Genomic DNA, 27,729 nt, shown 5'->3' with positions numbered 1-27,729 from the left:
TTGACTCAGTTTGCATTTAAAGCTGAATTTATCAAATTCACACATTCCAAAACAATACAAGAACCACATCGCGGCCATCCTTCAAAATCTGCACTTACTCAAATTTGGCAATGCAGTTTTCTGGAAAAACAGCATTTACAAAAATGCATATATATCAGGGGAAGTGTGTATAAAAATGAATTATATTAGTGAAAATAAGATACATATATAAGGAGAAAATGCTTGCAGAAGTGTGCACGTTAGTCAAAACCACAGACAAAAATGTGTTTCTTAAGGGAAATCTGCACTAAAATGCTGAAGAGTGTGTGTGTGTGTGTGTGTGTGTGTGTGTGTGTTTCTTAAAAATCACAAATTGATGCAGAAAGCTGGAGAACTGAATTTAAGATTGGGAAAATGAGAAACAGAGAAGTGAAAGTGACAGATCCTTCCATCCCTACTCTCAAAGCAATATAATTTTTGCTGTCCACACCTCTCCCAAATCTTAAAGATTTGTAGCTAATTCCTGGAAGTGTCAGTAAACATTGAATTGAGCTCCTTAGAAAAACAGTTTTATCTTCTTTTAATGGAAAATCAGCCCTTGAAAGCAATGTTTGTTTGTTGTGTTTTACTTTCACGAAGCTGCAGGTTTGGGGGGCATCCGTGCAGGTGCTCTTTCTCATTTAAGCTTGAGCTTTCCCATCTATTTTTCGTTGCCATAAAATATCTAGGTGCCAGATATATTATTTAAGATTAGCATGAAAATTTAATCTGAAGTAGAATCTGCTTTCGCAATCTAAGGCTTTGCTTTTATTTGGGCTGGTTTCTTTGGTAGTTATAGTCTTGATGTTCCACACCTCTCCTCCTGCCTACCCAAACACCCTCTTCTCTCTTTTTATTTACCCGTCAAGTTCCTTCTTTGGCTTTGCTTATTTTGTGTAGGTTTCAACAACACAAAGGTGCTTTATCATTGAGTTCTGAAAATGGTCAGAATAATTCTACAGTCAAGGCAGCCCTTGGGAAATCTCCTCATTTTCTGTCGATCTTTGTAGGTGAGTAAAAGAGTGAGAATCAGTTGGGTTCTTTTTCCAGCTGCAGTATAGCTCTTCCTCTGCATAGCAGATTTTTCTCGTTTGTGTGGTTCAAATATATGGATAGAACTGAATCGAACACTAGCACCAGCTAGCGTCAAAATAAAATACCACCATCCCCCAATTTACAAGGATTCAAAAATAGCATAAGACTACAATTACACATTGTCCTTCTGGTTAAACAAGAAAAAAACATGATACATAAAATGTGATTATTTCATGCTATCAGTTTGGGCCTGAGTTTGCAGCTACTGTGGTAGCATACCTTTTGCTACATATAAAGTTCACATTAATCTATGGCTATTGGTGTCTTAATTGGGCATTTAACAGGCTATGCATGTGGCCTCATGAGCAGTGTAACGTAAAAAGGGAACTCACTGTATTTCACAGATCAATTGGTTTCAGAGTATACTTTGCTCACAGAAGTTGATCTGTGAAATTGTGTGAATTCCCTCTTCAGTGGGATGTTTGGCTCACATGAGTAGACACATGGAGCTATTAATCATAGAATCATAGAATCATAGAGTTGGAAGAGACCACAAGGGCCATCGAGTCCAACCCCCTGCCAACCAGGAAACACCATCAGAGCACCCCTGACATATGGTTGTCAAGCCTCTGCTTAAAGACCTCCAAAGAAGGAGACTCCACCACACTCCTTGGCAGCAAATTCCACTGTCGAACAGCTCTTACTGTCAGGAAGTTCTTCCTAATGTTTAGGTGGAATCTTCTTTCTTGTAGTTGGGATCCATTGCTCCATGTCCGCTTCTCCGCAGCAGCAGAAAACAACCTTTCTCCCTCCTCTATGTGACATCCTTTTATATATTTGAACATGGCTATCATATCACCCCTTAACCTCCTCTTCTCCAGGCTAAACATGCCCAGCTCCCTTAGCCATTCCTCATAAGGCATCGTTTCCAGGCCTTTGACCATTTTGGTTGCCCTCCTCTGGACACGTTCCAGTTTGTCAGTGTCCTTCTTGAACTGTGGTGCCCAAAACTGGACACAGTACTCCAGGTGAGGTCTGACCAGAGCAGAATACAGTGGCACTATTACTTCCCTTGATCTAGATGCTATACTCCTCTTGATGCAGCCCAATATTGCATTGGCTTTTTTAGCTGCCGCGTCACACTGTTGGCTCATGTCAAGTTTGTGGTCAACCAAGACTCCTAGATCCTTTTCACATGTACTGCTCTCAAGCCAGGTGTCACCCATCTTGTATTTGTGCCTCTCATTTTTTTTTTGCCCAAGTGCAATACTTTACATTTCTCCCTGTTAAAATTCATCTTGTTTGTTTTGGCCCAGTTCTCTAATCTGTCAAGGTCGTTTTGAAGTGTGATCCTGTCCTCTGGGGTGTTAGCCACCCCTCCCAGTTTGGTGTCATCTGCAAATTTGATCAGGATGCCCTTGAGTCCATCATCCAAGTCGTTGATAAAGATGTTGAATAAGACCGGGCCCAAGACAGAACCCTGTGGCACCCCACTAGTCACTCTTCTCCAGGATGAAGAGGTGCCAGTGCAAATACTAGCTCTTCAGAAGAGGGGTTTACCTCAGGACCACACCAGGGAAGGGAAGGGTTAAATTCCTTTCACCATGCCAAAGCTGTGGCAAGGCAATGCCTGAATCAGCTGTAAGTACAGCCAGTATTTCATGCATTTCCCCCCAGTTAGTGCAAAAACCTGAAATAATATTACTTAGGTTGAGAAGAAAGTCTCTCTGGTCAGGCAGAAAGGAACTGAAGTCAGTCTCTCTAGAGTCTAAGCTTACTGACTTAATCCCTGGCCATGCTAGCACCACCTAATACTGGTCTTCTAGTTTACTTTAGGGCAACTCTGTCTTATCACTAAGCTACTAGCTTTTATTTTTAAGGCTCTTCACTACTCTCCACTTTCTTATTTCCCCTTACCTCCTTTTAATTCCCCAAACACAAAAGCAGTGACTATTCACTTTTAGCTCTAGTAGTCAGTTATATTTTAAGATTTATCTGTTTTCTCATCAATTGCTTGGTACTGTAAGTTGATTAATTTATCACAAGTAAAAAAAATGCAGATTTTAATCAGATCCTGTTGCATTAGATATGGATTTATAAGGGTTATTTGTATAATGAACCAATATGATTTGGCAACTTCATATGTATGATTGAATAAAAAATGGTTCATGTCTGCTTGGACGAGTGTATGAGTGTGTACTTTTAAAAGAAGGACCACTGAGGCCTGGAAGTCCTTGGCATGAACTGCAAGAAATTAGAACCCAGACCTCCAGCTGCTATCCTGTTCCTACCACAGTGTACGGTACGGTTTACTTTAATTGTGTAAACTGTTTTCTGTTTTTACTCTCAATCACATGCTTGAAATGATACTTCATGTTAGGAACTCTGGAAGTACTTTCTCCTGAAGGTTGCAGAAGTAAGTCTATGCACCTGAAAAGCATGTTTGCGCTGTAAATTCATGAATATCATAATCTATGTGAGGAGTAACACCACCAAAACAGGTTAAAAGTGTGGTCAGAGATGGCCCTGGTAACCAGTACAGGTAGCCCTATATACTGTTTGTGTATCTCTCTCTCTCTCTCTCTCTCTCCACACCCAAACCTACACACATCATGCAACCTGGAAATGCAGCACTGTCTGCTGACCTAAGTGCAAAACAGTAATAAAATCATAGTGTGACACAGAAAAATCTAACAAGAATCATTCTGAATTTTGTAGCTCTGTTTGCAGCCCAACACCACCATCAATTTAAAATCAACAAAAGAAAGTAAAATACCCCACTCAGGTATATGTAACAAAGTCACTTTCATTTAATTTTCTGTCTGAAGACATGACAGCACCTGTACATTTTTAGTTATAATTGTTGTTATCCTTCAGAGCCTTTTGAAATAAATGCAATCATCCTTCTGTATTACTGGCTTCTCCATGACAATCTTTCTAAGTTGCCCTGTTCTAAACCAATATCTTTCAGACAGCCGCTGAATAATGTAAGAAGATAAAACCCACATGAAAAATCAAGAATTCAGAAATGAAATTTAACCTGTCAAATTGTAACTTAGTTGATCTTTATTCCCTTAATATTCTTCAAACTGAAACTGCTTCGTTCTAGTTCATAAAGACCATTTACCTTGGAGGCTATTATTTCCTAGAATTTAATTCCAAGTCAATATTTAAGTTAAAGCAACAGACAAAAAACAAAAAACGGACACAAACACAAACCGGCTTCTTAGAGGCTTTTACAATAGTGGTTGTGGAAAATGGAGTCAAGTAACGTCTGCGTGCCATTGTAAGTCCCCTTGTTCTAATGTAGGCATCAGCAGCTAGAGAGCCGGGGGTCAAATCTGGCCAGTGAGGAATATCAGCTGGTCCCTGAGCTGCCAGTTTAGAAGCAAGAAACAGTGCACTGTGGCAACAGGATTGGTTGGTACCTGGAAAATACAGGGGGGTACTGGCCTCCCACACTCTGATCCTTCCTCAGAATGGTTTCCTCATAAAACTAGTGGCCAGTCAAGGGTCAGGAGGAAACAAAACAAAACAAGACACCTCCCAGCCAATCCTACAGAAGCATTCAAATAATTTTAAAGATGGCAAGACTAAAGGCAACATTAGCTCCTTAGGAGTACAGCAAACAGATGGGTAGTTAACAAGCAGTTTAGGATGTGTCTCATACAGAATTTACTCATCTATGCTGGCTTGGCAGCAGCACTGAGACAATGAAATATGACAGCAACCCCTTTGGATCTAACTCTCTCTAACTCTCTCTCTCTCTCCTTCATCATCATCATCATCATCATCATCATCAATCTACCTATTAAAGAGTCCCTAAGCTCTTGCTAACACAACAGCCTGCCCACAAACCTTAAGTACTCATTGGCAATATATTATTGCCGTGCCTTTTAAAGAAACTTGTGCTTTTGAGGCCAAAGAATTCTAAACTAATACCCTTTGTGCTATGGCTACATGGGAACCTTTGCAGCAAACGGTGGATTTCCCGAGCCCAGGGATTCTTTCAAAACAACAGGTTTTTGTGATGAAAACAGAACGTGCTTCCCCCGCCAACCAAGTTCCAAACTGCCTCTCCCCGCCCCGTAAAACTTGGCCCACATCTGTAGTTCAGTCTTTGGCATGTTGACTCAGAAGGAATTTCCATTGTAATCAATAGGGTTACTGGCAGGCACAGACCAGGGTGCCACATCTGTACAGCCCTAGGTGACTTTTCTAAGGGCATACCCCTTACCCAGGCCGCTCTCCTCACCAGTCCTGCTCCACAGCCTCCTCAAGTGCTATTGACTGGCTTGAATGTGTCCTAGAATTGTGGTAACGCCATTTGCTTGCCTGATGGAGAGAATGTGTTGGGATGTGTGTCTAAAAGCTCTGACTTTAGCATGGCTGGGATGTAGCCTTCTGTAGAAAAGGAAGAAGCACATCCATTGCTCTGAGTCACGCGTGCATAGTAATTGCTCTCATTCCTGGATCCTATCTACAGGTAGAGGTGCATTGTCCATACATATGGGAAGTGATCTTCTGCATTTATCACCTATTAATTAACATTCAGCCAATAGCATGACAGCATGGCACACAACAATATTTATTAGTATGTGCATATGAGTGAGATTTTCCCATCCCCTCCTTAATCAATAGAGCAAATCAGGTCAATAAGAAAATAGCCTGGATTGCTTTTTATGCAGGAATCAGCTGGTGAAACTCTTTACAGAATTGACATACATTTTACCATCTGGTAACATTGCTGCAGATCAAAAGGCTGTTAAAGGGGCAACTTCAAGAGACAAAGATAGAGATGTGGGGTGGCCAGAATCTTTATCTTGCTTGCCATCTTGTGGATTTCTCTTCTGTTTATGTTTCAAAATAAATTTGGCTGCTTTTTCTGTCTCATGTGAAGGATAGTTACCACAGAAGACCTGTCCATACTACATTCATATTGGTGGCTTCCCCCAAAGAATTCTGGGAAGCGTACTTCAATGAAGGAGGTGAATCTTCTCTGTGGCAAATACTAATCTCCTCTCACCAATCCCAAGAGTTACCTGGGGCCAGGGTTTAAGGTTGCAATCCCATGCACATTTAGGAATAAGTCTTACAAGTAAGCATGCAGGGGGTATGGCTGCATGTTTGCAGTGCAGAGAACATCCTGAGCGAATGAGACTTGTGTATGAGCTTCCGCAAATATGCTGGGTGATGAACTAATAAAAATCCACCCCACTTCCAAAGCTGTGGGAAACACATTTCCCTGGCTTTCCTATACTTGTGCCTATGGCTTATTTTGTGTAAGTTGCTGATAACACACTAGAAAAAGAGGCATTTACCCTTCAGTGGAAAGCAGTCTAGGAATTCCCACTGTTTGGTTTTGCTTTTTTCTTATTGCTTACGTAAAAGCTGCTGGTATGGTACAGCATGCATACAAAAGATTGATTTAAATTAGCTGGCAGCAATCAGCATGTACATGCAACCCCTGCAGGGTTCATTTTATTTTCCCTGCAGTGAGTGGATCATTGCCTTCCTGAGGAATGAAATGGACTCTCCTTTGTTACCACATGGAGACTTAGGGTACATTCGTACCAGCTGTTTTTCACAGACTGCTGTTCTTATTTGCAGATGCTTGCAGACTGCACTATACGTCTAGTCATCAATACCACCATACTCGTGTGTGTGTATGTGTGTGTGTGTGCGTGCGTGCGCGTGTGTGCGTGCAGCCTGTATCCCTTCTTTAAATAGGCACAAATGATAGTGTAATGCTATATACCTGGGACAAACCAAGAATGAAATAGGTCTTGGTGCTTAAGAGTGGGTATAAACTGGCTGATAGTTGCTAGGGTGTTGTGGGGAAGTATGAGGGGCAGGAGAGTGGTGACCAGAAAGAGGTGGAGGACAATAGCCACCTTTTTATGGGCAAAAGATGATTTGGGGAAAAAATATTTTCATTCAGCCTTGAACAAATTAAACCCAAGTCCTGTTTTGGGGCTCCCCATAGACATCTGGTTGGCCACTGTGAGACCATGATGATGAACGATGTTATGTCCACGTGCCCTTAAATCCCTGCTCAGCCATGAAGCCCACTAATTGCCCTTAAGTCTCTCACTCACTTTCAACCCAACTGGTCTCACAAGACTGTTGTGAAGATAAAACGAGGGGAGAGAGAACCATGGGGGGGGGATATCTCTGCCCATCAGTAGCTGAGCTGGCAGCTTGTGGGAGGCATCTCACCTTTCCCTTCAGTTATCCCATACCTCTCCATCTCTACCCACCTGCCCCCATGTCGTAGACAAGAGAAATAGTGGGTCAAACGGTCAAGAAGGTGGTTTCCGAACATGCTGTAGAGGGAAGGGAGGGGCAGGTGGGGCTCGTCCACCTGGGAAGGCAGCCCTGGGAAGGAAAACTATGATCCTCAACCTTTGCTGCCTTGTGGGACATATTTGGGAGAAGAAAAGTCTAAGAAGGAAACCCTATATAAATCCACAGTGAATTCTTTAAGATGGTTGGATGGCATCCTTCTGGCAACTGCTGCAGCCAAGCTAGTGCCAATCGTATTGCTCTGCTTTCCTTTGGACCACATCAGTGAGGTCAATGGATGGTCTTGTTGTCTACGCAGCCCAGGACTTCCATGCACTGCCCAGGCTTGTGTCCTAAGGGAGGTCACTTCAGTACTGCTAACACAGCTGTTTGATTTCATCCCCAGATGTTTGCTCCATTGTCTCTCAAGAGTCAAGACAGATGGATGCCAGCAACCAAGTGAAAACATGTGCAAATGGTTACTCAAACAAAACGAAGAGGTATGCTGAGAAGCAAGAGAAACTTTGGAAGAAGGGGCCAGAACAAAATCTCAGATAACCAGGGGCCTTACCTGGAGTGAGTTTGGTGACGTGAGAGGTGAGGGAAGGCCATGCCCTGGTGACTGGTTGGGCTTTTGAGGAGAGCTTGAAGACTGCTGAGCTGGTGGCGGCTGACTCTGGCTTTGTGTTTGCTGCGTCTGTGGTGGAGGTGGGGGCTGCGGCTGCTGCGTCTGTGGCTGTGGCTGAGATTGATGTTGTGGCTGGCTGGCTTGTCCCTGTGGCTGCTGGCTAGTTTGGCCTTGTTGTTGTTGTTGCTGCTGCTGCTGGAGATGTTGAAGCTGTTGAAGCTGCTGAAGCTGGGAATTCAGGGATGAGGTAGCTACAAGTAAAAAATAAAATAAAATTCAAATCAGAATTACATGTGTTTCTTTGTGTAGATTGCAAAGATATACTGCCGACTCCAGAGCACTGTCAGAAGAGCAGAGGAGACAACAAAAGCTGGTCACCTCTGCTATAAGCTTCTGCCTGCAGATATAAAAGCTCAAAATGTGAGTATAGTCTCAATGTGCATGATTTTCCTGCTCCCTCTGAGACACATTCTTACAGTAACAGCAGTCTTCATAGACAGCTCACTCTTCTTTTGCATAGGTAGGGGAAATGATTTGAACATAGATAGAGAAAGCACCATTGGTCAAGCCTCTTGAAGGAAATTAGAATCCAGAAATTAGCGGGAGCCAAGAAAGTGGAAGCTGGAAGAACAGAAAAGATTGTAGGGCAGGTCTGTACTGCCAGTCACTTGCCAAGTGAAGAGAACCCGACAATTAATGTTTGGCAGCTGAACAGAAGCGTTAAGAAATGTTTTTTGAGCCTGTGGGGCAGTTGCCAAACACCTGAGATGCCAAAACACATAGTTGGTGTTCAGTTCTATGAGTCTCAAATTATGAAGCCCTCCTATTAAGATACTGGGTAAAGTAATAGGTTAATGTTTCTTAGCAACAGAATGAAATGCTATCACTGTAAATCACGGACACCTACTTTGTGGCCCATTGGATGTCATTGAACTACAATTCCCATAATCTCTGACCATTGGCCATGCTTGCCTGCAACTCCCATTATCCCTGACCATAGGCCAATATTGGAGTTGAAATCTAATAACATCCAGAGGACAAGTTAGCTGCCCCTGCTATAAATTTTATGGTGACAAATTTTTCAGCAGTCAATGTTGTCCACCAGAAAGTGGCCTAGGTCTGGGAGAAAGATCTCTGTTTGAATCCTAGTTCTTTTTTCCTTTTTTCTTCGGCTTTGCAGATCAGCTTTAGACAAGTTAGTGTCTCTTGGCATCAGTTTCCCATCTGTAAAATGGAAATACTGGCACTTTATAGCTCACTTCATGAGAATGTGATGATGGGGTAACTGTACTTTTAAAAAGTCTTTAAAAGAAATATATAATTGACAATCACAAGCCAAGAAGGAAATTCCTAGGAGTCTCATTGTGCAAATGGATAAGAAGAAAACGGCCTCAATTTGTTACAGCTGTTTTATGGCTGTAGAGCTCTGCGGGCTGGTGAAGGATATTAAAAGGGATAAAATAAGATTCAGTGCTAAAGTGCAAAGTTGCCTGGAGGTCCTAAATGATTATACATGGAAGCATATGCATGGTGCCAAAGAAATTAAGATGCACGTCAGGATAAAACAGATTAAGACAAGAACTTTAGAAGAGAGCCAGAACCCTGGAGATTTGCAAAACAAGTGTTATTTTAACACAATAACTCTAGACACAATCGAGCCAAATGCCAGCATTTTTAGATACCATGGTCCTTAACTTTAACTGGATGTGTGTTACTATAATTAAAATAGTATCCAGAAAAGATCAGTGTATTTTCTAATTTTTGGAAGATTAATGAAGAAGAATTTCTGTATATTGAAAAAAACATTAGACAACCCCTCTATGTAATATTTCAGAACTACTTGACAAGATGGGAATTGTTGGCTACCCTTCTTCATGAGTCCCTCGGGATTCAGATCTTCCAGTGTCTGCTGGTGCCATTGCCCAAAGAGCAGAACAATCCGAGCATTCATTCCACCATTTTAGAGGGGGGTTGGATAAGATGGGGGGGGTGCCTCTCTGTCCAATTGCAACATGCTCCACTGGTCAGTGGGTTCCACTGCTGGGAACTCCTGACTGCACCCACCTAAACTGCAGGTGGGCACAAGTGATTGCTGGAGTCCTGGCACATCCCTGGTGGAGACAGCCAGTGTATGCCCTTGGGAGAGGCCATACGTGTGGGGGAAAGGGATGGAGTCAGGACAGCCAAAGATCTGCTGGCTCCAATCTGTGCTACCCTCTTCAAATTAAATCCTGCTTGAAATGTTTCCACCTTGCTGTACGGGCTCCAATCTGCTGCAGATTGGAGCTTTAAGGTCTACCACCCTTATCCAGCCAGAGAGACCTGTACACAACCTACTATGCTGGTGGGGGTATGGATGGGCAACGGGCTCCACTAGGATACCCATCAGACCGTATTGAGCAATTTGGCTGCAAATAAACAGGGATGCATCAGTAGATATACCTGACTAGTTTCTGTGATTATAGCTGGATCAGGGTTACATGTAACCATCTGCAGCACACCTTGTTTTTGTTTTAAAATACTCTTTCTAGCGCCTGGAAACACCCAGCGCTTAACTTAGTGATACAGCTCAGCATGATCCTGCTATAGTAACTGGCAGTAAATTTGTCATTTTCATTATGTTCAAGATAGCATCTTCAAAACAATCCTGTGATTAGCTCAAGGTCCTTGTCATCATATAAAGGCCACACCGTCTAGTTGGTGCCACCTAGTCTAGCAGTATCTCGCCTACTCTGACCAGCAACAACTCTGCAAGGACTGGAGCAAAGACCTTTTCCAGACTCTCTACCAAGATTCAGACATGCATTCAACCATTGAGCTATGTTTTCCTTTTCATAAGTTCTGCTGGGAGGACGGCAACAGTCAAATGTAGAACCCTACCGGTACAAACCTACCAAGATGGCATGATCCAGGTTTCCTGAGATAATTCCCCCTCCCCTGGAAGACCTTAAGACCCAGCTCCTCCTCAGTGGTCAAGAGATCTCAAGCCACAGCCATGTGGACAAATATCAGTCACACCTGCTGAGCATGTCATCACTGAGCTGGGTTTGGAACTCAGGCACTCCCATCCCCTCACTATTTAATCAGGTCCAGAGATCTAAATCCAGCATTTCTCATATTTGCAAACTGCAGGGAAAGGATATGTACTTAATATCAATCTGAATGTTTAGTGTAAATGTTGCATATACCAAGATGCCAAAGGGAAGTATGTCCAATATCTTTTTATAAGTATTACTGGAATGCCAGTTACCCACCTGTCAGAAGGATCCTAACAAGTTTTTATATGATGATAAAGGCACCTCATGAGAAGAGAAGACTCCCTGGAAAAGACCCTGATGTTGTGAAAGACTGAGGGCACAAGGAGAAGGGGACAACAAGGGACGAGAGGGTTGGACAGTGTTCTCGAAGCTACCAGCATGAGTCTGACCAAACTGCGGGAGGCAGTGGAAGACAGGAGAGCCTGGCATGCTCTGCTCCAGGGGGTCACGAAGAGTCCAACACGACTAAATGACTAAACAATAACAACAACAAAGGCTCCTGACACACTCACCAATTTATGCACATTTCATATGTTCATGACTGTGCATATACGCATCATGCCGAACCTGGAAGTGATCCAAAAATGCCAAAGAAAGAGGTGGAACGGGGTAGGGCAGAACAGGGTATTTGTAGACTTTTTCAATGGTGTTTCAAATATACACGATTTCACTGATGTGCATGGTGCCTTGGAACGTAACCCCCACAGTTGCAGTTTGTTTTTTAATGCAGTTTTAATGTTACTTGTAAGCCAGCTTTAATGGATTTGTATCCTGAAAGGCAGGATATAAATAATTGCAATCAATCAATCAAATTAAGAGTTCCCTGTACACTCTAAATGTCTTCACATAGCTCAATGGATGCATATGGCTTGATTCTGCCTGATTACTGAAGTGTACTTGTATCAGGCAAAATATCTGTTGGGCATCTAAAGCAACCCTCTACCACATGTTCTGTTGTGTTACTTTCCCCCACAGTCTTTTATTTCCATAATTCTGCAGATGTTACACAATTGTGCCTTAATGCGAAATAATGCAATGTACAATGGACTAAAAAGGAGAAAATCATACATTAAGGCTATTCGTATTTGACTGAGCAGAGAATTTGGCTCTCGCTGTTTTGAGAAGACTAATCCCTTCCTCCCCCCCCCACCCCAGTAATGGAGAATAGATTTATATATTGCCTCAAACTGAAAAGTGTAACTAACTTAAGGATCTGGGCCTGTGCTGACATTGACATTGTCTGCTTTTCTTATCTTGTTTATCTTTTAATGAGCAATACTCCTTTTATTTTCTTTGAAGTAGATTTCTAGAGACTGAATGCACACAATGAATAGACTAATGTAAGCCTGCATTTACACTGCTACGTATTATGTAATGAAGGGTGTGGGCAAATGCCTGTTTCCCCCCATACATGCTCAATTTTCTCTTTTGAGGAGGGAAAAGTTGCTGTTTTTATATGATGGGGGTGGGTGGGCAAAGAGGGTGAGGCTAAAACTTGATGCCTCAACAGATTACTAATGGGTTACAGAGCATATTACTTCTAGATCAGTGGTTCAAATCCAGTCTAGGTCAATACAGGGAACAAAAGTCAAGGCACCCTGATGGTTGCAGAGTGCCCTATATTGTATAAAATTAATAGGCTGTCTCCTAGTAAATACATTGGCTGCAAAAGGAACTGGCAGCCTCTGATTACCATAAAATCATGTTTGGGGTTTCAGGGCAGAAGTTTAAGAATTAAAGAATGAAGAGCTAGACCCAGAGTTGAAAGCATCCCTGCACTGCCCATTCCAAGACAACATTGTGGTGATTGTGATGGGATGAGTGTGAGTTCACTGGTGAATCTGCATAAACACCAAAGATCTTCACATATTGACAAGAGACTCATCGTGTGTTTCCCAGCTGTTATGGAAAATCACCAAACAGTGATCAACAATGTGAACCGACCGCAGATTTTGTACACCCCTCATTTAATAGCTATAGTTTCCATGCATATTAACTTCCGAAGCAATCATCATAGGGTTGCAAATGAATGGAATTGTTGCACTTAGGTCTCACTAAAATAAACTGGAAGAGCTGGCCTTGACTTAACTCATGTCCCATTGATGTCAATGGGAATGTGTGCAGCTAGATTCAAATCAGATAATAGAGACGTTGATAAACTACTGTGCGAACTACCCAAATGATACAACACATGTCCATTTCCTAATATAATGGAAGACCTATGCATGTCAACCTGGCCACATGTGGCCCTATTCATGCTGTCACTTTGCATACATTCGCCACACTCATCCAACAGACTCATGAAACACATTTAAAGATGGCTGTTGAGTAATTGCCATACATGTTTGCTAAACAACTTCTTATGCCGATATGCATAGTAATGAATACATTCTGAATCAGCCTTAGGGATTTGTTCTGTTGATAGGTTCTCTTAATAAATAAGGGGAAAATAAATGTTTTAAAGAAATCCTTATACTGGAGCCAGCCTTATCTATCTTTGTGTCCAAGGCAACATACTAAAAAGCCTTTACTCTGCATTCTTTTTGGGGCTAATTACAACCTTAATTTTTTGCTCTAGAATAATTTCTTTGAGAAGTTCATGCAACTTAAATATTGAATGCAAGAAAATTCAAACATTAAGAAATTCTAATAACTTATCAATAATTTGTGATCTTTTAATATTGCAAAGTACAGAAATGTCTACCGCAAAACTGATTATTTCTCTCCTCCCTCCCCAACCCTGTAATGTTGAAAACTGGAATCATTTTTCAGGATGTTCTGGTTAGGAAGATCAACTAAAGAGCAGCATAAAATATATTTGAAGCTGCTTTCACCTGAAGGTAATGTAATTCTTTTCTTTTCCTCTTGGTTTATGACAGTGTTTTTGATTCAGTTTCCCTGTGTGCACTGTAAAAACTGTACTAACTTATTTTAAATGTCCAAATGCAAGAAAATGGCTGAAGAAATTAGATTTTAATACACTATTTGCTTCCTCGGTGCAAATGGGAATTAAAACACCATATTGTATAGAGGGCTATAACATCATTCTTTAGATTGGTTTGACTCATGAAAAAAGGTAGCAGAGCAACATTCAAAATGGTGTTTGGGTGTGTGTGTGTGTTGGAATCCCGTTTTTATTTATTTATTTTGGTTACAACAGAAATAGAATACCTAAGCTGCACTTACATAGGATTAAGCCCATTGATTCTAACTGGATTTGCTTCTGAGTACACAAGGTTAGCTCTGCAACCCTAATTATATATAGAAAATAAAATTGCATCCCTGTGGTCTTAGAATCATAGAATCATAGAATCATAGAATCATAGAATCATAGAATCATAGAGTTGGAAGAGACCACAAGGGCCATCGAGTCCAACCCCCTGCCAAGCAGGAAACACCACCAGAGCACTCCTGACATATGGTTGTCAAGCCTCTGCTTAAAGACCTCCAAAGAAGGAGACTCCACCACACTCCTTGGCAGCAAATTCCACTGTCGAACAGCTGTTACTGTCTGGAAGTTCTTCCTAATGTTTAGGTGGAATCTTTTTTCTAGCACTAGTCATGCACATGGCCCCTGGCGGGCACACACAACAAAAAATGCATGCACCCAGTTCAACGGGATGCAGTTGAGCATCACCATCTGGAGGTGACTAGACCACTCAGCTGTACATTCTCATGGCTGCTCCCAGATCTCCCTTGCTGATGGGGAGTAAGTATGTGTTCAGCTGTGGCTGCTGAGTGCTGTTCTAAACGGGAAAGGCTTAACAGCATTCAGGCTCCTGTAGGAGAATAGAAGTTCCATCAGCTCTGGTACAGGCACTGAGCAATATCTCTGGGTCCCTTTGCTCTTAACACCTGGTACATGGTAAAGTCAATAAGGCACTTCTGGTTGATATTAGTGGTCCTTATGGGACAAAGGAAAAAGCATTCTCTGAGGTATATGGGACCCAAACAACTAACTGTTTTAAAATTCAAATAAAAATTCTTTGTTCAATAGATGATTATTTGAACAATAATATAGTCTTGAAGAAGTTGTTCTCTCTAGTTGCTGCCCCATAACCAAATATTCTTGTCTGATATCCGGTTTGTATGATGCACCTCTCCTGGAGAAGAGGTGCAGAACACAAGAGAGGTTCAGAACTGAGATTAGATAGATAGATGATAGATAGATAGATGATAGATAGATGTCATCATCACAACCCACACATAGCTCTAGCTTCTCCCCATTGATGTTCTGGATTTCTTTGTCCCACTCATTTCAGATTCCCCTGACTGCAAAAGTAGTACTCTGGGCTCCGTTTTTGTGCAGCACCCAGGGATAGAGAACCAGTGGCCCTCCAGATGTTGTTGGACTCCATTTCCCATCAGACCCAACTGGCATGGCCAATACATAGGGATGAAGGGAGATGTTATTAAACAACATCTGGAGGTAAACAAGTTTCCCATCCCTGTGCTTTAACATACTGTATTTTTCTGTGTATAAGCCTAGGTTTTTCCCCTAAAAAATAATGTCAAAAATTAGGGGGTGTCTTATACATGGATACATCTCCCCCCATTTTCTTAAATCTGAGTCCCCCACCAGCTCAAGCTGACTAGTGACCCTAGTCTTTGTTTTGCTCCCTCTTGATCATATGATTTCACTTACTTGCTTGAATGAACAAGAGTTGGGCTCAATTTAAACATGACACCCAACATGGCTAAAATTACATGGCCATGCAGAATTCCACACAACTGGTGTCACCCCAAAACAGGCAACCCACTCCTATGCATACTGCATTCAGGTGCCAGCATGGAGCCTGCACCCTAATGTATGTCCAGCAGCCAGCAGGAACCCAGTGCAGATGTGTGATGTTCTGCTAGCAAGTTTCAGTGCTGTATTCAACATCTGCTGGTGGTAACACATTGTCTAGATCATGTAAGCTGAGCTGGGTCAAAGAGGCTGTGGCTGAAAATGTCACACAGGGGCCTGGAATAAGTGACCTTTTCTTCCCCTTTCAATTCTATGATTTCAAACAGATTAGGAAAATTCCACTTTGAAATGCCAGGATCTGAATTTCTACTTTGTTTTCCCTGGCAGAAATTTCAAACGGTTTGTGTGGTCAAGGCCAGGCTACTTGCAGAACTATCTGACCCATTCTGTGCATTTTGATTACATTATCAGTGCAACATTCATTCATCTAACTTGTTTACAACGAAACTGGAGGGTTGGTGGCTGCTTTCGTTTTGTTTTTGTGTCGTTCGGGAATATTTATCCAGGAGTAACAAGGGTTTGCTTCTTTGAACATCAGTCATCATTACAAGTATCTTCAAAGAGACACTTTGAAGTAAATCATCTTTCTCCTTAACTAAAAGTGAAGTTACCACAACTGAAAACAAGGCTTTCAGCAATACAATGGGATGGTGGATCAAAGTGTTTTGGTTGGGGGAGTTTAAATGGCTGGTTCCCAATGTCAGCTTATCTAAGGACCCCCCTCCCCACGACAAAACAAGTCACATACATAGCACCCTCCCTCATTTCACCAAGGAGCGCAGCAGAGAGCATTGTGTCTGAATGATGATTTAGGCTTGTGAAACGCTTTATCTGAGGGCCCTTATTATACCTCTACACAGCACCTCGTTTTAATGTCAGTCTGGTAAGCATCTGAATAAAACCAAGAACCCACTTTATTTAAACATGTGAATTTTCATTATATTCTTCCTCTCATCTTGTGTGTGTTAAGATGGCTTCAAAATAAATGAAAAGCTCTTTAGACCAGGGAATATCTCATGCTAGTAATTTGTAGTGAGAGGAACACAATGGGAACCTCTCGTAATAAGAGCTCTAGACACCAGTGCAATACAAATTTGTAACAACAGTATCTTAATAGTGAGGGAATCTTAACACAATAGGCTGTCTAACGTGCCTAAAATCAAACCATCAGACATAATGCCAACATATTGACATTGCTTTTGCCCTTCCTTTTGTTTCCTTTGAAAAGGTATCTCTACAGCTGTGCGTGAATATGGGGTGTACAGCAGAGCTCCTACATTTGCCTATGCAGTCAACAAAATATCTAATTAAGCACATCAGGGTACCGCTTGTCTGACAAGTTATGCTTTGTCCCCTGCAGCTTGGGACCTCACCTAGGAATTGTGTGGCATTCACAGAGTGATCTAATAGTGACTTTGAGGGCAATTAAGGAGATTTTAATGTACAATGGGCACAAAACACATTCACTGGTGAAACTGAAGTACAAATAGTTATTCACTGGTGTGTTGTGGGGAAGCTTATACACAGATATGCAAAAGTGAAATAGACAATGAGTCGGTGTTATTAACAAATAGGCGGGCGCCATTGCCATTATAAGAAAACAAGGGAGACGTTCATGATGAGTTCTGGCACCTCTTTTTCTAGAAAAATAGCACTGAATTTATCACAGGTTAATTTATCATGTGCTAGAAAGCAGAGTGACAGAAGTTTGAAAACCTGGTTTAAATCAGGCTAACCTAGTGATCCTTCATCTTCCATGAACTGAGACAACCCCCTGTTACAGCACTTCTTAACCTTCCTTGGGTTATGGACCTCTTTGAGGGTCTGATGAAAGCTATGAACTCCCTTAATAACACTCTACAAAGAAAATTTTCAAACGTAAAGGAAATTGAAGTTAAAAAGCCATGATTTCTGTGTGCGTGCCTTGTTCGTGGACCCCCTGAAGCCTGTCCAAGGATCACAGGCTAAGAACCAATGCCCTGCTCTGCTTTTGGTGTTTTTCCTGGGCTGCCACCTTTTCTTACCTCATAATCCAGCCATTTCCAACTTGGTGCCCTCCAGATGGTTGGACTGCAACTCCCATCTTTCTCAGCTGACACAGCTGTACTGGCTGGAGGTGATGGGAGTTGCAGTCTTAAATGTCTAGAAGGCACCAGGTTGGCTTCACAGCCAGAAGGAAGATGCTGCCAACGCCACTTGTCCAAATGCTTCCTACTCTAGAATCTGATTCCCATTCAGCAACTTCACATTTCATTGACATGTGGCAGGAGCAGAAGGGCTGTTATGCCGAAACTCCCACAAGCTGTCTTCTAATCCTTTTCTTAGATACATTCCACTTATGAACATAATTCTCTGTGTTTAAAGCCTTCACAATAATTTGTTTATAGATTAAAGGCCAAATAATATATGCTGTTAAATGTGTGAATGCGTTTAACATGTCTGGCTTCCGCTCACTCTAAAAGTGGGAGACAGGGAGACAAGGATCAAGACTGAAGTGCAGGAGAAATGGGTGTGGTTTTTATTAGTTGATAAACCGCTTTCACCTTCAAAGTGGTCCCAAAGATAATGCACCACAACCTCCAACCTTCCCTCCACAATCTCTGGGAGGGAAGTTCCATTGGAGCCAGTGGGGGCTTCTCTTCTGGGGCACATATCATTAGATCGTGGGAAGGAAAAAGAAGAATCCCTAACACTGCATGCCATGGTCCCAATTCTGACTGCCTCCTCTTGTGTGTATTTTTATTTTTATTTTTTTTGGCGGGGGGAACTAGACACGTTAAATGAACATCTCATCACATTTAGACGAACTGGGATGCCTGAACATGGGCTAGGCTGGTTGGGGCCGATAAGAGCTGGACTCCAGCAACATCTGGAGGACCACAGGTTAGCCACCTGTGCCTTAGAAGAAACTTGTATGCACTTCACAGAGCACGTGCTTGGCACTGTCTGATTCAGTATTGTGGGATGTTTCAGCTGTTACTGCCTGAGGATGTAGACAGGAGGTGCAGCCAACCCCATGTGGGCTGGGCCCTGCTGTTCTTGGCTAATAAAAGCAAGCTGGGAGGGGCTGGCCAAGTGTGTCTAGGTCGAGGGAAATGCCTTTGTGAGAACGGGTGGTGCCATACAGAGAGAGCCGTATGGCCTCTCCTCAGCTGGCTATTTCTGGACCCTGTGGATAGCTACCACCTTCCCAATGGGGAATGTCCATTGTATTGGATGCCTCATTCTCTGTGGTGGCACCTCAGTTGTGGAACTCCACCCCTTTGGGGTGCAGCAGTCCTCTTTCCTGACACTCTGGAAACAGCTTAGGAGACATCCTCTTATCTAGTATTTTGTGCGTGTCTTTGTGTGTGTGCTTAATTTTCTGCCTGATGGCTGCTGCTGACGTTTATACGGCATCAGTGCATGCTGCTTGACATCCTTATTGCTTTTGAAATTTAAATGTATATTTGTATTTTAATGTTGCAATTTGATCTTGGTTTGTCTTGCAAACCTCCCTGGGACTCTATGGGATGAAAGGCAATCCACAACTGTAGTAAACAAATACAGACAATATAAAAAGGAAATGTACAAATGTGGCTTTGCAGCTTCAGCACACGTATTCTAAGTGCCCCAATTTCTCAAGGCCATAGCCTGTTTTCTGGTGCGTGCCACTGTGTTCTCTCCCCATAACAGTGTATTCTAAGACTTAATGTTCCTGAATATGTTTACGTTTCAGCCAAATCTATTGTGAGATTAAACATATATTAAATATTCATCAGTTTTAAGAAAGAAAACTTCTTCTGGGCAGTTTCCTAACACACCCATAAACCCATCCAGGACATAAGTAATATTGCACAGGAAAGAAATAAAGCAAGTAGCAGGAAGAAAGCATTCAGCAATCTATGGTGGAGGGCACTTAGGCATTGTTGTGAAAACAGAGGTGTGAAAGTACACAGGAGTGTCCCAATTGTCATCTATGGAATGCTGGAGGGTACCGTATGGTGCAAAGGTGGAAAGTTTAGCAAGGAAATTGAAACTTCAAGACACTTTTCTTAAAAATCACACTCTGTTTTGCTTTGATTTTTAATAAAAAGAAAGTTGGAGTTACACAGTGTCTCTCAAACCACAGTAACTAAGCGAGGATAACACTATGAGTGCACTGAGAAATCTGAAACCGCTAAAATTGGATTTGTTTTGCCAAGTTTTAACTAAATAGATGCAAAATGGTTTTCTTCAGGGGACACTGCCAAGCAGTTTTTCTTTACTCTGTTGATCTTAATAGCCTGCTTGGAAGCTTGGAAATGAAAATTTCTTTCCTCATCAATTTTAAACCTTTTCCATTTGGCAATCATCGGTTGCCCCCTCCTCTCTTACATGTTTCCAATGAAGCTGAAATTAATATAACTCTGGTTGGTTTTGTTTCATAGCACCAGAGAGCAGAGGGCTAGTCTCCCTGCTCCCGTGCAGCCAGAATTTTTAGCACACATAAAGACCTAGCAAGCCTCTGAAAATCCTGAGCAACTGTCCTGGAAGTTTCAATATCCTTTCCGAATTTAACTGTAACAGTTACTGTCATCATAACTAGCGGAAGCTTCAGGAATTCTTCCCAGCACCCACATCTGGTCCAAGCTGGACTGATAGGGGCTAACATTTATGGCATTTACTTACTGACAGGGCTTGTACGAAGGGGCATTTACAAGTTATATGGTGTGCACATATAGCCACTTGGGGAGGGAGCTGTCCGGGAGGATACAAACAGCCATGTTATCACATGTCTGACCACACATTTTATCACACATCAATCCCTGAGGAAAAATACATCTTGCAACATAGCAGGATGATACAAACAATGAGTCTGCTTTGGTGACAGCAATTAATATGGGCAGTTTGGCTGTCTGCGAAAAATAAGTAAAAATTATATAATTGCCAATGGAGTGTCCTTTAATGGGGATAAACATGTGCACTCATTATGTCTGATACTGGGGCCAGACTTTAGTAATCTCATTTCTTCAAAAAGAGCTCTGCAGAAAAAAAAATCTCATTCTATTCTATTCTATTCTATTATTATATTGTGTGTTGTTGTTATGTTATGTTATGTTATGTTATGTTATGTTATGTTATGCTATGCTATGCTATGCTATGCTATGCTATGCTATGTTGTTATGTTATTTTCCCTACATAGATATCATCAATATTTTGTTCGTCCAGTGTGTACAGTGAACATAGTGTTAAAAATTAGAGTGTCAGACTAGGAATGGTAAGTCACTGAGGTTCAAATCTCCAGTCAGACACTAAGCTCAATGGTGGCCTTGGGTCGGTTACCATCTCTCAGTCTTGCTACCTCACAGGGTTGTTTTGAAAATAAAATGGAGGGGAGGATGTATGCCATTTTGAGCTCCTTGGTGGAAAGGCAGATTTAAATGTAATAAATATATAACTCATCTGGGACCAAACACTCAAAGCTTTTCATCAGGGATAGGCTTGCCATACATCAGGAAAATTCCCGACATGTCTCGGTTTTTGGGTGTAAGAATGGCGCCGGGGGGGATGTCAGGGAGAACTCGGATGTATGGCCATGGCAATGTGATGGGAAAAGCTCAGGAATTTTACTTTTTGAAATATGAAAACCCTAATCAGGGAAGACTCAAAAAGCAGGCTTTGGGTATTTGCTTTTGCTTTAGTGGCATCATCCCCCCCACCGGACACTCGGAATGAATCATCTTCCTCTATGATCTCCTAGTAATTAAGCTCTCTTTTAAAATCGCTACTCAAGTTTAGAAACATTATATAAACTTGAATAACGTGAAATTGTAAAAAAAAAAGTAAACCAATGAACCAAAATTATAGCTGCTCTCATATTTCACAGTTTTACATGCAATACTCCTTACTCAATAAGTATTAAATATTGTCTCATCTAAACCAAACTACTGATAAGCACTTTTGGGAACATCTCTCTCTCTCACACACAAACATTTTCTCTATGACAGCAAGTAAGGCAAAAGAAAGCCCAAAATGAGGAAAGATAACAGAGACAAAAACAAATTCAAGTGAAATAACTACGAGCCCCAAGTGGGCTTATTATATCAACAGACTGAGGGTAACTACATACTTCTACTGTGGTGGTTCATAAATTTTGTCATCTTGTTAAGACTGCAAAGACCTCTGACCTCACTTCCTCCATTAATAAGGCTGTCCTGCTTTACTCTTTTTAAACTTTTGTTGTTGTTACGAACCATGCACACTGCATCAATGTCTTCTATCCGCTGCCACAAAGCTCATTGCTGCAAAAATCGCAACTCAGGAGGAAATTGACACTCCACCACGTTAGAGCTCTAAGGAAAAGAATTAATATGAGCATCGCTGAGCCCAAGAGCATGTTACTGGCACCACATGGAGGGAACTTGTAGACTGCCAGTTCCATGCCAATTTACCTGGAAGAAAAACCATTGAACTCAATGGGACTTAGTCCTGAGTTGGCATGCATAGGATTGCATGCATAGGATTGCACTGCAAATCGTTCAGTGGACAGTTTCTACCACATGGTGAGCCATTTGTGTATAGTGACTCATCACAAAGATCTGGTGTTTGTGCTTCAAAGGTTGATTATCTATCAATCTATCTGTTTTTAAAAGGAGTTGTGACAGTTGCAATGTTCACATGGTTTGTGCCTAAAAGAGCAGATGCAGCTCCTGGTAGTATGGGCTGGCTTCGCTCTCCCCAGGCTGGATACCTGGAGGTCTCTGCCTACCTCAGCCAATCGCCCAATCCCGCCTGGGGAGGCGTTTCCAGGGGATTGGCCAGGTAGGGGGAGGGACAGCCCTGCCCACACAATGGAAGGTGAATCTTACCTGTGAAGTGTCAGTTGGGTAAATGGGGGAGCATGAAGCGGTGACCCATGCCCCCCTTGTGGCGGTGATCCCAGGGTTCCCCGTTAAAGGGGTCTTGAAGGGAGGCATTGGCCATACGCCAAGAGGTTGTCATTGCTCTCCCCTGCGATGGCGGCAAAACGGGGGAGGGGCGGGCTCTCTGCTTGAACATATGTTCTCCAGAGCCAACCTAATCCCCACACATTCTGGATAACCCTGATGTTCCCCAGATCCCCAGCGGGGGGACTGGGAAAGATAAACGCCCAATGCCTGAGCCAAGGTCTCCCTACATCTGAAACTTAATAAAGTTGTGACCAATTTTAACCCCATAGCACGTTATCTTGAGTCATTATTCTGCTCGGGGGTCGCCTGGGGTTGGGGGGACTCCGCCTGCCCATGCAAAAGTCACAGATGTAACAGCCAAAGTGTGTTAGCCAGTCCCAGCACCTTTATTTTTCAGCTAAAATTATGGTTGCTGCACATCCAAAGAGAAGACTGGTGTGTGTGTGTGTGTGTGTGTGAGAGAGAGAGAGAGAGAGAGAGAGAGAGAAGACTGGCTTGAGAGGTTGTTTAAAATTACAATAGTTGCAGCTCAGCTATTATTATTATTATTATTATTATTATTATTATTATTATTATTATTTACCACCTGGCACCTGAAGATCACAGGGTAGTTTACAACATAAAGCCCCACCATAAAAACACAAGATGTAGTGATAACCACCAACTAGGACAGCTTTAAAAGAGAATTGGATAAATTCATGGCTAATTTCTCATATGCCTGTCAACATCAGTTGCTAGGAATCACAAAAGCAGAAAGTGCTGTTGCACTCAGATTCTGCTTGCATACATCTTGCAGGCATCTGGCTGGTCGTTGTGAGAACAGGATGTTGAACTAGATGGGCCTTTAGACTGCTCCAGCAGGGCTTTTATTATGTCCTTAACATCACAATGATGATGATGGTCAAATACAATACGCATCTCATGGAAAGGAGAATTAGAAGGATCCTGAAGCAGGACAGATGCATTTAATACTACTGAAATGGGTGTAATCATACATTCAGTTGAGCACTTGCTCATGGGAAATATGCATAGTGTTGAGTCCTAGAACCGTAGAATTGGAAGTGACCCCATCTAGTCCAACCCCCTGCAGTGCAGGAACATTTTGCCCAATGGGGGCTCCAACCCACAACCCTGAGATGGAGAGTCTCAGGCTCGACCGACGGAGCTATAAGAAGACCTAAGGCTGGTTCACATGTTGGTCTTGATGAGGGCCAAATGAGAGCCAATCCCTTCTCTCTGGAATTCTGAATCAGGGAATTTGGAATTCTGAATGAAGGAACAACCTTTAAAGGGGCGGGCCTCAGTTCGTGGTACAGCACATTCAACCCTTGGCATCTCTAGTTTAAAAAGGTCAAGCGGTAATGCAAAAGATCTCCGCCTGAGACCCTTGATTGCCAGTGCTTGTCTGAGTAGTCAGCAGTAGGCTAGATGGACAAATCGTCTGATCCAATCCTAGGCAGCTTCCTATGCAGCAGCTGTCCCTGCAGCTGAAGATCAGAGGGTGCTCAAAGCCCTTGTTGGTCCCTGTGATCCTGGTGACAAGAGGGACTTTGCTGCTGCTGCTGCTGCTGCTGCTTTCTGCTCTTTGGCAAAACATTGTCAGAGGAAATACGAAATTGCTGGGTCGGGCAATTGCCTTCTTTGTTATTATGCAGTGGTCCTCCTATTACCTCCCCCCTTTTCTCGATGACACACAGCATTCTACTAACATACTGTATATAAGTATACAGTGGTACCTCGGGTTACATACGCTTCAGGTTACAGACTCCACTAACCCACAAATATTACCTTGGGTTAAGCACTTTGCTTCAGGATGAGAACAGAAATTGCGCAGCGGCAGTGGGAGGCCCCATTAGTTAAAGTGGTGCTTCAGGTTAAGAACAGTTTCAGGTTAAGAACAGACATCCAGAACAAATTAAGTTCTTAACCCGAGGTACCACTGTATACACTTGTGGAATGTGGAAGTTCTTTGTTTTTATCCCCATCTGGAATATCTGATTATGGATTAGTTACATGTAATCGTTGAATAAAGTTGTGTGTGTGTGTGTGTGTGTGTGTGTGTGTGTAAGTCAACTTGAATGCCTCTGGTGCTGTTGGAAATATCTTCCATACATCCATCATTTCATAGCTGCATAAAGTACTGTACCAGCATTCCACGGACAGTGCATGTATGAGTGCGCACACTCAAGGATTGGGGAAGCAGCTTGCTTTGAAATATCACCCACCATTTCTGAAATGCACCTATAGCTCTTTAGATCATTGTTCTCCTATCAGCCGCTAACTACCAGTGTCTACACCTCTGCTCTTCTTACTCCCCCTCCTTAAGAACATCCTATCTTTTTTGGCTTATGGTACTCAAAGCTCACATTTATCTTCTTGGGCTATGAATTCACAAAGAAAAAGTTTTTGTTTTGTTTTTTTAAAAAAGGAATAGTAAAAATCTAGAGTCAAATGTGAGTGGCACAGCTATAATTCTTTATGAAGCAGCAGGTAAGATTGATTGTCAAGGGTCAAAAGGCTAGGTCAAACTCTGCTCATTCGTCAGCTGAATGTCATTTTTGTTTTCCCTGTCACCAGATAGCTTTAAAAAAATTGCAACTCCTTCCTCATTATCTGGGACTTGGCTCCTTCCCTGCCATCCAGTATTAATGAAACTGTGCTTCAAGTCTGGCCTTCATCTTTGTGGCTCTCCTTCATGTACCTCTTCCCCTTCCTTTAAGCACTTCAGAGCAAGTACAGTTTTATTGAAAAGATAGCGTTCTTGCACAGCAAAGTTGGAAAATAGCTGCTACACTGAGAATGATCTGAAAATATACATGCAGTAGGAACGTTTGAATGAGCAAAAATGTAATTAAATCATAGCAGGTCCAAAGCTCTTACAGCAGCAAAGCTGAATTGTGACAATGTCTGTGATCATGACTGTCATAAAGAATCCAAGAAAGCCTATTATGATACTGGTACTACTATGAGACTGGAGATATATATATATACACATATATATTCATTCACTGAGTAAACATGGGACAATAACAAGGAAATCATCCATCAATTTACTTTGCTTCCAAGAAGCCAGATGGATGTAACCCTGATTTTTATGTAATTATTTCTCTAAAGGATAACTTTATGTTTAAAAAAGCTATGAAACTGAAATGATACCCAAATGGGCAGGGATGTTATTGTACAAATAAGATATTTGGGAGTCACTGTTTAAAAGCTTGTTTTAAAAAGAGTAGTAGCATCAGCAGCTATACTGTCATTTGTACCAATATCAAATGTGTAAAAAGATGGGTGGATTTTGTGTCTTTTTTAAAGCAACCTTCAGCCTGGCCAGAAGGTTGGCCCTAAGAAAGGGAGCAGAGCATAGGGGAGGCCTCAGTTCTTCCTCCAGCCTCCAGGTGGGAATTCAGCCATTCTTCCCACCATCCACTTTTGTTCTGGAAAGAGGTTTACGCAGGTCCAGGAGCAGGGCCCACAAATATTCTCAGCATCTTTGTGCCATAATACTGAAAGGTCCCAGTCCCTAGACATTTTTGCACCCAAGGTCAAAAGTCGTAAGATCCTTCTCCACTCATTTCTTTACAGAAAGAATCTGAAGGCAAGAGCATGCTAGCCTCTGGGAGTTGTGCTACCCATTCAGACATGAAAATGTGGGTCCTGGATATGAAAATATTAAGGCTTAGATATTGGGGTGCGGTTTGGTCTTGCATCCATATTCTTCTATGGCCAACTTCTTGGAGACGTGGTAGAGGGATTAGATTATTCCCAGTCTATGCCACTTAAACAGGTGTTCATTCATAGGTTTGTTCCATTCCATTAAATATAGTGCAATTTTGTGCACTATATAGAGAGAGCGCACAAAATTGCATTTAAATATGTGTTTTGAGAGAATATTTTTCTCAAATTACTCATTTCTAAATGTATTTTATTCCAAAATAATTTTTTCTAAAGGAGCTTATATTAAACTAAGTAATTTTAAATGCATTTTTGAATTTTGAAACTGCATTGCAAAACTCAGGGACATGTGAAATTTGAATGGTGACTATGTCCCCATCTGTACCTTAGTTCAGAAGATGTGGATCAGGCCAGTTCAGATCAGAATTCATAACAATCAGATTTTTCAAACATCCGTATCTGGGACCCTAATGAATTTTGGAGTCCCCATATAAAAGCTAAGCATCTGAAAGACTGCACTGTGATGGGGCACATATAAGCCTCACAGTATATACCACATATGACAGACTATGACAGCCTTCATTTAATATCTTCATGCCTAACATTTTAAGGTCAAAGGATATTGAAAGTAAATATTTCATTCCTTGGTTCCTTGAGGTAGTAAAAAGAAAACAAGGAAGATTTTGTGGCTATGTTTTCATCCGAAAGCACTGTAATTTTTTTTATTGCTTCTGACCAGGTTGTTGGTATGACCAGTTAGAATAGACAAGTGAAGCTAAGAGAGATTGATGGATAACATTTGAGATTTCAGTACTCTGCTAGGTGATACCACAGTAAAGCTCTTTAAGCATCCTAGTAGTAGAAAAAGTGGAAAAGCCATTGTATTGTGAATACTTTAGGTATTCTACCTTAAGAAGAATACTGTAGTTTTCCATCCAAGAGAGCCAAAGGACATTCCCAAGAGCACAGAATACCTGTATTCATTACACTAGCAACAAACAGACACCCTCCCCCCCCCCATTTTATTTCCGTACAGTATAGTGGTTGCATTCTAATAAGACAGCACCATATTTTATTTTAGTATGTGGATATGAGTGTGTTTGTGATCTTTTTCGAGCTATGATCTGCTAGAGGGGCAAAGTAAAACTGGGAATGATTGATGGATAATGTGTACAGTTTCAGTACTCTGTCTGATAGATAGCATCATAGGTGGATGAAGCTCTTTAAAACCATTCCAGCAGTAGAATCCCAAAAGCCAATGAATACTGTGAGAAATCATCCAGCTCTCAGGGAAAAAACTTCTATCTCTATTAATGGAACAGCAGCATGAGGGTGTTCTGGCAAAACAAACATCATACAGAATTTAGAAGTATCCATTGCACCAGCAGTGAA

The 27,729-nt window shown here is 41.9% G+C and overlaps 1 protein-coding gene across 2 annotated transcripts in view; it reads right to left on the bottom strand.

Annotated features, from left to right (window-relative positions):
- Positions 1-27,729, bottom strand: part of POU6F2 (POU class 6 homeobox 2) — a 297,725-nt gene that overhangs the window by 62,358 nt on the left and 207,638 nt on the right. For both annotated transcript variants that reach the window (XM_079947581.1, XM_079947582.1), the window contains exon 5: positions 7,910-8,217. In XM_079947581.1, coding sequence (XP_079803707.1) covers positions 7,910-8,217 — 308 coding nt within the window. The remainder of the gene's footprint in view (positions 1-7,909; positions 8,218-27,729) is intronic.

This window comes from Podarcis cretensis, assembly GCF_951804945.1.
Source record: "Podarcis cretensis genome assembly, chromosome: 12".
In the NCBI taxonomy this organism is placed as follows: domain Eukaryota; kingdom Metazoa; phylum Chordata; class Lepidosauria; order Squamata; family Lacertidae; genus Podarcis; species Podarcis cretensis.
The sequence above is the reverse complement of the archived record's forward strand: the minus strand, read 5'-3'. Positions and strand labels throughout refer to the sequence as shown.